The sequence below is a fragment of the Leuresthes tenuis genome, unplaced genomic scaffold, assembly GCF_036924035.1.
Source record: "Leuresthes tenuis unplaced genomic scaffold, fLeuTen1.0.hap1 SCAF_18, whole genome shotgun sequence".
Classification (NCBI taxonomy): domain Eukaryota; kingdom Metazoa; phylum Chordata; class Actinopteri; order Atheriniformes; family Atherinopsidae; genus Leuresthes; species Leuresthes tenuis.
The window spans coordinates 9,737,391-9,750,227 of record NW_027325372.1 but is presented as its reverse complement, the minus strand read 5'-3'; the positions used below and the strand labels follow the sequence as shown (position 1 = coordinate 9,750,227).

Genomic DNA, 12,837 nt, shown 5'->3' with positions numbered 1-12,837 from the left:
GTAGTAGATTTATGGCTGTGCTTGAACGTGGGAACATTAATTGCTATTCATGCATTAACTATTCAGCAAACTCTGTCTTTTTTTCTGAAGAAGCTGACATTGTTTGTTTAAATCACATAAATGAATACATTATTTATGCCTGCCCTGAAGCGCTGTCAGTGTGTTTGATCATTGCACCACAAGTGAAATCAGACTTGTTAGCAGGGCCTCTTCATTTGTGTAGATTGTTCTGCTTCTTTCTCTTCTTTCCATCACAAACACTCTCACTCTCCGCCAGGAAGATTTCATCAGGTTTGGATTGGATGGGACGTCTCTGGAAACATGATGCTCAACATTCACCCAACAAAAAAACTTACGATGTTATCTTCCTGGTTGTGTTAGCATCTTTCCCTGTGGCACCATGTGTCACGGTATTCTACAGAGTTACAGCAAGATGGGAATTAACCTCATTGGCTATCTTATGCAGCTAAAGGGCATATAAAAGCATTTGAATGCAAATTAACCCACCGTCCATGGCAGCACTCACCGCTGGCTGACCTCAGACTCAGACAAGCAGACGACAACAGCAGCTCAGAGCTGGGAAGTGGAAGAGGAGAATGGCCTTGATGATAGAATAACACTGACCCTGCGGTCCCTGCTGCTATGACAACAGATGTAGCCTGATAAATCTGTGATACCCCGAAAAGCTATCTCCCTTTATACAGACTATAATAATAGCCGTATTCCTCCCTGATCTGAGGAGATCCAAGCTGTGGGGTTTTATGCCAGTAGAAAACGTAAAGATAAAACTCTAAATCTAAAGCCTTCAATTTACTTTATAACATGCATTCTGACTTCCCAAAACACATGTGAACAAATACATACCACAACATAGCTGAATAGATATGAATATATAAACACTATTGATTTCTGCAGCTCATAAGTGAACTGCTTTGTGTTAGGCAAACTTCTATAGACTTTGAATATATTTTTACTAATGTATATATATATTTCTACTACAAATATAAAGTTGGCGTTAGTGCTGCATCAATAGAATAACAGATAAAGATAAATAATAATAGAAAAAGCAACAAAGAGACAAACCTTGTTTAAAAAGTGCCCTGTTAACAGGACACCCAATACATTACTGTTAGACATTATCAATATGTCTAACAGTAATGTATTTTCTATTATAAACTATAAAAAACAAATATTTTAGAAAATGCATTGGAAATGCAGACCCAAAAGTTAGTATAAAAAATATTAATACACTAGTTTAACACTTGGGTTCTCTCCGAGTACTCCATCCAAAACATGCATGTTAGGTTAATTGGTGTCTCTAAATTGTCCTTGGGTGCGTGTGTGGTTGTGTGACTGTGATGGACTGGCGACCTGTCGTCGTCGCAGCTGGAATAGGCTCCAGCCCCCCCGCAACCCGACCGACGGATCAAAATTACTCGTGCACTTGGGAACTTGCGATCATGTTTCAAATCCATTCGATTTTTAAGTGATATTTTAAGGGGGTAAATTGCCCTAAATTGTAAAATCATGCATAAAGTTCATAAGTGATGGGAAAGTAATAAATAACAAATTTATCAACACCAAGGTAAATTGAACTAATAAAGATTTATGTTTAAACGAGCTGTTCTTCTTTGAAACGTATTAAACAGTTCTGGGTTGTAAATAGTTTACGTTTACAATTGAGTAAAGCGTCCTCTAGCGTTGGTTAATCTTGTTGCATCCGGAACCTTTTTTCACTTAGCCGTTAGCAACCGGATGACAATTGAGTGAGCACCCGCGTCATCATGGCGAGGCATCTTCGCTTCATAGCTAGGACTGTGATGGTGGAAAATGGGAACGTCGATGCGGCATACAAGACTTTAAACAGGTCAAACTTACAATTTTAAATTACTTTTAATCGGGGTTTGTGGTTATTATGGGAATAAGAGGCTAACTTAAGCTAGGTCAACGTTAGCCTTCCGCTCAATGTCACAGAGTTGCGGCTGCGCAGTGAGAACAAGCGTTAATGGAGTTTCTATGTTTCTAAGGAACATACAGAGGTAGAAAAAGGTAGAACACCAACAGTGTCAAAGAGGCCACACAATTTGTACCTGAATGAAGTTGAAACATTTTTGTAATTGATATTATCATATGTATGTGTATTATGTATTATTATATGTATGTATGTGGTGAAGTGTACATGTAACTTTTCTCAGTTGCACTGGTAATATGTACAGAAATTTACATTTAAACCAGTAAGAACTTGATGGAGTTTGAATTAAGGGAACTTAATTCTGTTTCCATTTTAAAATGCCTTTCTGATTGAAGTACTCCTTTGTATTCATTAAAACGTTATAAAACAAACAAGAAATTGTATTATTTCAGGTGAAGCAGCTCAGTAGCGTCATTTCAGTACTGTTAGTCAATGCAGGACAATGTCTTTTAATGCTTAGATTTATATGTAATATAGAATAAGAACCCAGAAATTTAGAGGAATTGTTCGCTGGAATCCTTTTTCTCTATCCTCTATGTTTACTTGTTGAATGGTGTGTTTCCACAACCAGCTATTCACACATTTTCCTCACATTCTTCAGAATCCTGAATCAGGATGGGATTATTGACACAGTGAAGCGCAAGCGCTACTTTGAGAAGCCCTGCCGAGAGCGACAGCGGAAGAACTTCGAGAACTGCAGGCGCATATACCACATGGAAATGGCCCGAAAAATTGCCTTCATCTCCAGGACAAATCGAGAAGATCCCTGGCTCGGCTGCTAGGATGATGGAGTGTGTTGAAAAAGGACTTTTATCAACGAATTTACTGAGCAAAGTGGAAGAAAGAAACAAGACCAACGTGGTGTCTCTTTTACATCTGAAGGGAATTTAGGAAATACTGACGAAAGTGGCTGTCAGATTGTCACATTTTTCGATAGCAAAAGGAAGTAAATGTTTGTAGATATGCTTACATTGTAAAGTTAATTTCTTCACTAAATTTGGCATGAAGAGGGCAAGAAGGGGAAATAAGATGCATGCATTTCCAATGTTTCAAATAAATGAATGCCCAGAATTCGTCATAGTTACACCTTTATTTAAGCAACAAAGATGAGCTGGTGAGAATTTGCCCACAGAGGGACTTCAGAACGACTCTGATGCAACCTCATTTTCTTTAAGAAGTTCAAACTATGCTTGAGAAGTTTTAGTGTGTGTGGTCTCAGCTCAGCAGGTTGCTGTACATTAATTCATGGTCACTATCTCAGTGTGGCGTTAATGTTGCCACACAGATTTTCATAAGCGAGACTCACCAGCCTTCCATATCTGTCAGACCCTAAGGCTTAAGCTTTCACCAAAGGGGGGGGGGTTTAATGTGTGCACTTGCTTTTGCTTTCCTCACAGAGGCAGAGTTGATCATTTTTGCCACGCTTACTTGTCTACGAGGTTATATCCTGTCCTGCAGCTTCAGGCAGATGACCTTTATTTTATACTGAGAAGGAGTGATTGGCCTCACCTATAACTTTTTTAAAAGGATCAGATCACCTATTTAAACATGTCATCTCCAGAGGCATCTAGCTATAATTTTGGGTTTTGTTTTTGGAAGTTTCTCTGACATCTTTCTTATTCTGGTTTGGATGAATAAGGGGAAAAAGATAGATTTAGATAAACATTTGTATTTCCATGCTACTTTAATGTAAAATTCACAAGTTTAAGGTTTATACTGGCATAATACCAATTATAGGCATTGCAATTTATAGACAACAACAGGTAGTAAACAGGACTACGTTGGGCAGACATGTTGCCTTGTTTCCTAGCTCCCTGCTTGTTTAGTATTTTGGCTTAAATGAGTCTTTGCTTACCGAATTTCTAGAGCTACAGCACAATCCTTTGGTCATCATTTAGCAGCATGAGACCTAATCAGACTGTAACGTAAATGCTGACAGCTGTATTGTAAGGGGACCTAGTCACATATTCCCTCTGAATTATTAGTATTTTTTTAGATGTGCTCTGACAGATTTAGAGAAAAGACTCAAAAGTATGTAAAGAGTGTTGGGGGTGATGACCTTCAAAAACTGGGTTCTGTCTCTCAGGAAAAGGCATTTAAGCAGTGACTAACTACTTTTTAAAATAAATAAATCTGTTATAATTCTGTCAAGGGAACATTTTCACTGCAGTGAGCACACGTCAGACTGCTTCATTAAACCAACACTATCTGCATGACAAGCTAATCAGAATATATTGTGTTGACCCTTTTAATAGCTTAGCAGCTCTCCTTCTTTCAAATGGCTATGAAATAACATTTTAATCATAGAAATGAAGCCGTCCATTTAATGTAGGCTGTGCAGGAAAATTGGGAAATGTGCAAATGTTTTTATTGGCCCTCTCCCAACATAAGCTCACTGCCACCATCCTATTAGCTACGGTACTTTTCCGGTTATTGGGCAACATTTACAGTTCACAGTCTCTGCTCCTTCCTCGTGTTGTCAGCTCAAAATAAGCCACTTGGAAACCTACTCATTATATGCAATAATTACTTACAGAGAACCCGCTTCTAACTTTCATTGACAAACTTCCAACCCAGAATCTGAGCATCGAGAGGTACACGCAGCTCCCATCTGTCTGTAACAAGAGCGACCGGTCAACTACCGTTTACAGGATCTCTTTTATCAGCTGAGAGGACTGGCTGTTGATGTTGGAAGGTTACTGTATCTGGTGTGTTGCAATCAAAAAAGATATCGAACAAAGTGTTCCTATGCAAACTTAAAAAAAACCAAAACGTGTCAAGCCTGTTGTAACAATGGACCATAAAAAGATCATTACTGATTTGCTGATTTGCATGAGGACCCCGTGCAGTCTGCCATGAAACACGGGTTCTGCTTAGTCACTCTGTTGACAATTACAATCCATTACCATTGTTCAAGACCCGTCTATAAGGATGTTTGAACTGAGACTGTCCTCCAGACCCAGAATTGGATCTGGTGACACTCTCTGTTCAGTGTCGCTCCCTCTTTCTTTCAGTTTGCCATCTGTCACTCATTCCTGAATCCTTCACTGATTAATGTGGCGATTATAAACATTTGTTTTTTTTTTTGTAATAAGCAAACCGTGTTGTTACCTCATCCACCGATTGGTAGCATCCCCTTCTGCATGTGACTAAAGACGTGATTCACTCCTCCAGCCTATCTTATTATGTAATTATGTAACTCTGCCTTCCAAGCCTTGTCTCTGAAGGCTTTAATAGGTCTGTGAAACCATGTCTCCTAATACCCTAAGAGCGACTATATCTTCAAGTATGTGTTAACATTTTGAGCCAAAGCCGTGTTATCACGGGAATATTATGCATTTATTTAAAATCCCTGTCCAGACCTAAATTAGAGACTAAATAAATGAGTGGTGCTTGGTTTTCGGCCTATGAAAGACAACTTTGTCATTATTCATTCAACAGAAACTCTAGGTATGTTAAATGTGCTGCTTTTATATTAACACAATCGTTAATTTATGTCAGTCTTTCATAGCTGTCTCAGTTTATCATAATAATACTAATATAAAACTAAATTATATGACTGATCTGAGTAGATATGTGTAAATATGATACTAACATTTATAGGCTCTACGAAGAAGTTAAAGAAACATTATCTGCTCTTTTTATAAGACTACGGTTGCATTATATCTAGAGCAGGCCAAATGTGAGACGTTATGAATAGCAAAATTGTAAACATATGCCATCTGCCGCGTGCTGTTCCTCTCGTCCGCGAGCCACACCACCCACACGTGCAGTAGTCAGAGGTGCGGCGGGAGCCTTGCGTGTCCCAGCCAATCGGCGCCGTGAATGCTGCTAATAGGGCGAACCTCTCAGCCAATGAGAACGCTCTCCTTAGCCAATCGCGGCTCCTTGCCCGTTCAGCACGTGTAGCGTACGTTGGACTGTGTGGGTACTTTTGTACAGGTTGGGGATCTCTCCATGTAAACGAAACACAAGCACGGACAGCAGAAACAGGAAGAGGCAGAGCGGTAACTGGAAAGGAGTCACAACTGTCCCGTTAACTGTCCGTTAAACTTCTCTCTGCGGGTCTTTTTTAACTTCTTCAAACAGCGTTGACTGCTCAGCTTTTAGGATATTTTGTTGTCGACAACAAAAAGGTATGTACTCTCCACTCACTTTTTATTTTCTATTAAAATATATATATATATCTCATACTGATGTACATTAAGCGTATAATATATATATAATACGTTTAATGTACAACAGTATGAGTAGTTAACTTCACATGCCCATCCCACATGTTGTTATTATGCTTTTTTTTTTAGCTAAGATACGAACATAGTTCACTATCAAGCCAGTTATTGCCTCTTTTAAAACGTGTCGGTTAGACTTTTTTTGTCGGCAGTTTTATTGTTAAACCGAACAGCAGTTTAAACACAAGGTTACAGAAGGAAATCAAAACACTCATCTGTGTTCAGATGACTTAACCCGTTTTTACTGGATCACGCGCAAAAGTTGTGTGGACATTTCATTGACAGATGGGCGTAGGTTTGGGTTTGAACAGCTGTGTTCATGTCGGGCAGGGTGAGTGGGTGGGTTGGATGGGGGGTCCTCTTTGGAAATTTACAGATTCAGACGCCTATATATATATATATATATTTTTTTTTTTTAGAATTTTGGGGATTTTTTTGCCACATATTTGTGCCATTAGTGCAGTAATTAATGCTGATTCAAGCACCATGTGTCAGTTCAAAATGTATATTGTTAGAATATAATGCAAAACAGATAGCTCTCCCATAGATGTTATTTAGTATAGTCCTACATGAGTTAGTACACACAGAGGCATCATTTAAGCTCTTGTGTGTCCCTTCTGGGGAAAATAACCCCTTTAGAATGTGTATGTGGCACTTACTCACAAGGAGCTCCTGGATTTTTTTGTATTCCTAATTCTATTGATGGGTATATTCAGACCTCTAGTTTGGTTGCCTGGTCTGTGCCAAAGCAGAAATTCAGTTTAGATTTACTTTTCCATCCCGATTTGCTCTGCTGTTCATGCTTGCATTTTTATATCGAGCCAACAGATGTCTGATAAAAGACACGTGGATATGGTCACAATCTGGTTGTACGGATTCTCAGACACATATTTTGGAGATTGAATTTCCAAAGCAATGCTGTCCGCTGGGAGTAGCCTTTATGCTGTGGTATTTATTATCAGTGGAGATGTAAATAAGAACTCTGGAGATGTATAAAGGACGTTAAAGTAACACCAGGAGTTCCTGTGTTACATATGTGGATTCAAATAAACAAACAAGAAAAAAATGTTTACACCACCTAGGATTGTTTTTTTTTATTATTTTTTAAAAACTTTTACAAACAAAAGTGGGGTTCACATCAAGCCACGTGTGTTTGACACAGCCCGCAGGTTGCAGCTCGATGTGCATCTGTTAAGCTGTTTGAAGCACCTCTCTTGCAAAAACATGGTAACGTGCCAGTAGGGGTGGGCTATATGTCCATCCATCCATTTTCTATACCGACAGTCCGTTAATCGGGTAGCGGGTGGGCTGGAGCCTATCCCAGCAGTCGGGCTATATGTCACCCCTACATATAGATTTTATCACAATCTTAAATTGAAAAGTGAAAAACAGACAGTGTTGCAGAAGTATTTTCGGCTTGAAGCAGACGTTCGAACCCGTCCTTTTCTACCGTCATGAACGGTACCATATCTTTTGCAAGATAAAAGGTAACTGCTTCTGTTACCTCTTTCTAGCACTTGCTTGACTTGTCACACGGACTGTCTTTGTCAAATGCTTGTGTTAATGTTGTCTGTTTTGGTCTTACGCTACCTGCTGCCTCCACCTGCGGTGCTGCCGGGCCCCTCGCTGTTTGGCTCTCAGCATACTGTTTGAGATGCTTCCTCTTCAAGTGATAGAACAGGTTCGTCGTGTTGCCACAGACGTGCGAACCGTTTCTGTGCAAACTTTGCAAATTACATTTGCTTGCGCTTGATCAGTTGCGGAAAATCCTAACCAGTTCCATATATGGAGGTGGAATTCTTTTTAGGGACCAACTCCTCTGTTTGGCTTTCTGTCATGGCGCTCCATGCAGCTACTGCTACACACACAAACAGGGAGGCGGGTAAGAAAGTGCGTCACTGCCCGTAATTCGCTGTGATTGGTCGGTCAGGTTGACGATGTAATACGTCTGGTGCGTCGCTGCATCAGCATAGAACTGCAATTTATAGAATGTGCCCTAGACGCAGTTTGCTCATCCAACTTTAGTTGCAGTTTGACAGATCGTTACGGATCGTCTTCACGTTGCAATCGTTCACGATTTAGTATCGTCGTATCGCCCACCCCGACGTACCAGGACATTTTCTTGGTGTCGCAACTTTTTGAGAAAGAAATACTCCTGCTTTACCCTTTGTTAGATCAATCTGTCAGTAGATCTGTGATTTACATCTTTCCAGTGAGAGAAGGAGGACAAACTGTATTGCCAGTGACTAAAATCACAACATCATCTCCGATGAGGATGGTTAAGCTTGCCACAAAAATTCAGTGTTTCTTTGGGCTTATCACTCATGTATTTTATAAGTAAATACATTCTCTGTGGTGGAGGAAAAACAAACTATTCACACAAAGAATTCCTGTTCTCGTCACTCCTATCATGGCTTAATGCCTAATCCCGTTCATTATCCTAATCTAACCATAATCTCAAAAATTCTCAGATCTTCAAAGCTGGGAGGACAAGCCAAACCCTTCAAAATAACAGATACTATAGAGGTTTCAACAGATGCACACTTTTTCTACTGCAGGGCTTGGCAGTATTTTGAGGGAACTCCTGTGTTAACGAATCTGTATATGATTAATATAAGGGATTCTGGCACCACACGAGTTGATTTACATCAGGTTCAGGTCCTTTTTCTGCTTTCTTCCAGTTTGATAAACTAACGTTCGGCTAACTTTTAAAGAAAAGTACACCTCTAAGATTAATGATAGATTACAGGATGGATCGTGTAAGGTTAATTCACAATATTTATTGTGCAATAAGGGTTGATTGATTCAATAATCTAATATTACTTTGATAAAGTACCTGATACTACAAAGTACCATGCAGTAAATTTGGACAGTTATCCCTAAAAGCATTCATTATCTCTGTCTAATTCCTCTTTTCTCCACAGATGAATTCACTCGGCAGTTCTTCCAAATGGCCGTCTTACGACTCGCTGCCCTCCACCTCGAGCATCCTCCACAGTGAGAGCGAGCAGACTGAGGATGAGGCAGACGTCTTCTCAGAGGGAGAGGGGGAAGGTGGAATGAAAGGATCCCTCTCAGCTGACGAAGAAATTACACTGTCGGGAAATTTCCTCAGTTTCCCACCTCATCTGGGTCACTTGCACTCTATAGAGCGCGATCAGTCTGAATTCTGCCGCCACAAAGCTAAACACCCTGATGCTCCCGGAGCTGCTGCACTCAGATCATCATCAGTGACACCGGGGGACCTGGCCTTCGCTCAGAAAGTGAGCAGCCTTGAACTGATAGTGCTGTCTTTGTCTCAGTGTTCATATGAGAAGAACAGCAGTTCAGTGGTCTTAATAAAACTTTGTCTTTGTCCCTCTTTTTCAGTGTGCTGATTTGCACAGGTTTATCCGTCCTTTGTTTGAGCTTCTCGGTGGATTAAAGACGGGGCGATTCGACAGAGGTATGTGGCTGAGTCATATCTAACACAATCTTCATGTGTAATTAAACCCTTATCCCGACATATATTGATATTTTGATTATGTATTTTGACAGGTTTAACCAGTTTCCAGCAGAGTGTTGCCATAGACAGACTACAGAGGATTCTTGGAGTCCTGCAGAAACCTGAAATGGGGTAAGACCAACATAAGTGTCCTGATATTATTGGCAGTGAACATATGGATGTTGTTGTTACTACTAAGCGTGGATGTTAAGTCTTTCTCCTCGATTATTCTCTTCTACAGTGAGAAATACCTGCAAAATCTGATGCAGATAGAGGTGCTGCTCAGAATGTGGTTCCCTCAGAACGCATTTAAGCCCATAGACACACCAAAACAGATCACCATTCCCACTCGCACTCCACACTGGCGTCAAAATCAGCTCCACATGCCGGTTAAGGTGAGCTTTTTACCATATTATCAAACTAAGGATTTTCTAGAGCTGTTCAACAACACAAACAATATGTTTTAACTCGCTTCCTGCAAGATCCGTGTCACAGTCATTGATTTTGGGTTTCATTTTTCCGTTGCAGAAGAGGAAGCTGAGCTGGTCAGACCCCGACGATGTTGACACGAGTCCAAGCAAACACAACCGCCTTCAACATGGAAAAGATGAGAGCTGCCACGCTGCCACCTCACTAGACACCAGTTGTACGGGTCTTTCTTTGTCTCCTGAAAAACAGACTCCAGAGGAAGAAACAGCTGAACCTGCCGGAGAAAACCGCACAGCTGGACTCGAGTTTACAGACAGAACCGGAGGCCCTTTAAGCGGAGCGTCAGATTTATGTAGCATAAGTGAAAATGAGAATCGGAGGCCTCTTGAGATTTCTTATCTCTCCTCGTGTGGCAGTCCAGTTACACAGGACTGCTCAGTGTCTTCAAGCAACACCATTGCTGCAACTGGCTCAACTTAACTGGCGGTAGCTGACCTTGGGCTCACATGGAGTTGCCTCAGGGTGCCGGCCAGAGTAAAGGCAGGGGGCGGACTTTATTACATAAGCATGAAGTTAGGCGAAGAGCCAGTCTGTCATGGCTGCAAAGCACATTAAACCAGAGGAGGAAAAATGCAGAGAGACACTCATTAACCCCCAACTATCCAGTTGTTTTAAAGGGATTTTGCACTATGTTGTAAGCAGGAAGTGTTTGTTTTTTAAGCGGTTCACTTTTGTGTGCATAATTAAGTTAAGAGATCTTGGGAGTATTTTACATGTGTTGTGTGTTAAAGCAATGTGTGCTCTGTTTTTTTTTTTTCATCTTTTCATATCGTGTTAAGGCAGCCCTTAATGTAGCAGTTTAGGATTTCGTACCATAAGTAAAAGAATACAGACGTCGCCTTTATGAAAGCGAGCGAGAAAAAGAGGATTGTAGATGGTTTAGTTTAAAACTGAAGCAATTTTTATGATGTTGAATACAATAAAATGGGTTTCATTCAGTTTTACCAAGTCCTCCAGTACCTTTAAGATGGCCATCATCACAGTTTTGTTGTATTTACTGAACTTAACCTTTAATCATCAGCTTACTGTGTTAAAGTAACTGTCAGCTGCAGCACATTTAAAACAAGAGAAGCTCTCAGTATGTTTTCTCTTATGATCGAAGTGACTAAGAGTCACACCAATTAAACGGGTATTTCCTATGCCCATGCTCCGCCTTTACACAAAGGTTTATCCGATCAAGTTTGGTAGGTTTTGTGTAATCTCACCGACAGACGAATCATATCAGACCTTTGCCTCAACTCCTGCCTAACACTGTGACAGAGGACAAACCGATGATTTAAAGCGGATTTCAGGAGAGCTTCTCCGGCTACTCGATTGTAGGATGCAAGAAACACTCGTAGCCGCTGCCACAATGTGCCAAACTAAAACCATTTTGCGTTATCACATTGTCAGTATTTATTTTTTTCTTAATGCACGAACATCATCTTTGTTTTAATCTACACACATTAAGAAGGATAAAAGGATAATTGCTCGGGTAAAACACTGAAACCCGACTCGATGGATGACTTTAGAGTTGGATGAGCAGATGGAAAATACTTGGTTTGGCTGAATGTTGGTCCTTGTTTTTGTTTTTTTTTGGAAAAACTTTTTTTATTACACTGTTTAATGTAAGTTAAACTGACGTATTTAAGCTTGTGTGAATTTTGTGTTGATGCAACTGCACTTTGGACAACAATAAGGACATTTTGCACATCCGTGAGCATCAGATGAGCTGTGATATTTATTTATGAAAAGCAGTAGATGAGGTTTTTTTGATTCCATCAGCTGTCTCGAGGGGTACTCGAATCAGTGACTTTTAGGCTGATCTGTGCAGGGAAGGGAACAATGAAGGGATCGAGAGTTAAAGCAGCTTTTTACCAGGTTTGTCACATATATTGAAAGTTCAACACCCAGTGTGACACAATGAGGACAAAGACCGACCTCTGTGCCTCGTTCAAAACAGATTTGTAATGCTAAGCTGCTGTTGTACAATTTGCATCGCTGCAAGTGCTTCCCTGTTGAGTAAAGCACCACGAACTATCGTGGAGATAAGACAATCTAAACTATTTCCATTCCTGAACACATAATTTCCTTTTCTTTCTTTTATATAATTTGGGTTTTGTACCACCGTATTTAAAATCAGGTATCATTCACGTTGAATGACGTCTCATTTCTGGTGATTCATCACCAGTCAGCCTTACTTAAAGGACACAGAGGTAACCACACGCTTACCTGACTTTAAATCATACAAAAAGAAAAAAAAAAAAAAGATATTCGAAAAATCACCATTTACTAAACAATGGTTAAAAAACTGATTTCACCATATGTGTCACTGCAAACCAAATGTGCTTCTGTGTAGATGTTTCTCAAGCTTTATCATCACTGAGTTCCGTTATCTAAAATTGGGAAATGTAGGCACAAGGCAGAGAACAATATTTTAGCACAACGTTGTTTTAGTAGATAAAATGTAGCCTCATACGGTGCACTTTAACTGTGCTGAGTTACACTCTTGTGAAATGGAGGTAAAAATTGTTATTTTCCAGTTTTACGTGTGCAAAATGTCTCGTTTTTCATTTTGTTGTTTCTCAAGACGTTGTCATTACTGGTGATCGATTTATTAAATGCGAATATTTTATATATTAAAAGACTGAAATGACTCAGAATACTGTCTTTTTCATTTT

General features: G+C 40.0%; 2 protein-coding genes across 2 annotated transcripts; both read left to right on the top strand.

Moving 5' to 3' along the window:
- The first annotated feature begins 1,751 nt into the window (after positions 1-1,751).
- Positions 1,752-3,046, top strand: mrps21 (mitochondrial ribosomal protein S21). Its single transcript, XM_072370561.1, has 2 exons — positions 1,752-1,867; positions 2,574-3,046. Exons 1-2 carry the CDS (start codon positions 1,785-1,787, stop codon positions 2,752-2,754), a joined length of 264 nt encoding a protein of 87 aa, XP_072226662.1. The 5' UTR covers positions 1,752-1,784; the 3' UTR covers positions 2,755-3,046.
- A 2,846-nt stretch (positions 3,047-5,892) lies between these two features.
- ciarta (circadian associated repressor of transcription a) lies at positions 5,893-12,704 on the top strand. Its single transcript, XM_072370715.1, has 6 exons — positions 5,893-6,108; positions 9,129-9,467; positions 9,574-9,649; positions 9,742-9,820; positions 9,930-10,083; positions 10,217-12,704. Exons 2-6 carry the CDS (start codon positions 9,129-9,131, stop codon positions 10,595-10,597), a joined length of 1,029 nt encoding a protein of 342 aa, XP_072226816.1. The 5' UTR covers positions 5,893-6,108; the 3' UTR covers positions 10,598-12,704.
- Positions 12,705-12,837: the final 133 nt, after the last annotated feature.

Excerpts from the sequence above, each read along its gene's own strand:
- mrps21 (XM_072370561.1), top strand. The coding sequence starts at position 1,785 with ATGGCGAGGCATCTTCGCTTCATAGCTAGGACTGTGATGGTGGAAAAT. Across the intron at positions 1,868-2,573 it reads GCATACAAGACTTTAAACAG|AATCCTGAATCAGGATGGGA; the intron begins GTCAAACTTACA and ends CACATTCTTCAG.
- ciarta (XM_072370715.1), top strand. The coding sequence starts at position 9,129 with ATGAATTCACTCGGCAGTTCTTCCAAATGGCCGTCTTACGACTCGCTG. Across the intron at positions 9,650-9,741 it reads GACGGGGCGATTCGACAGAG|GTTTAACCAGTTTCCAGCAG; the intron begins GTATGTGGCTGA and ends GTATTTTGACAG. Across the intron at positions 9,821-9,929 it reads CTGCAGAAACCTGAAATGGG|TGAGAAATACCTGCAAAATC; the intron begins GTAAGACCAACA and ends TCTCTTCTACAG.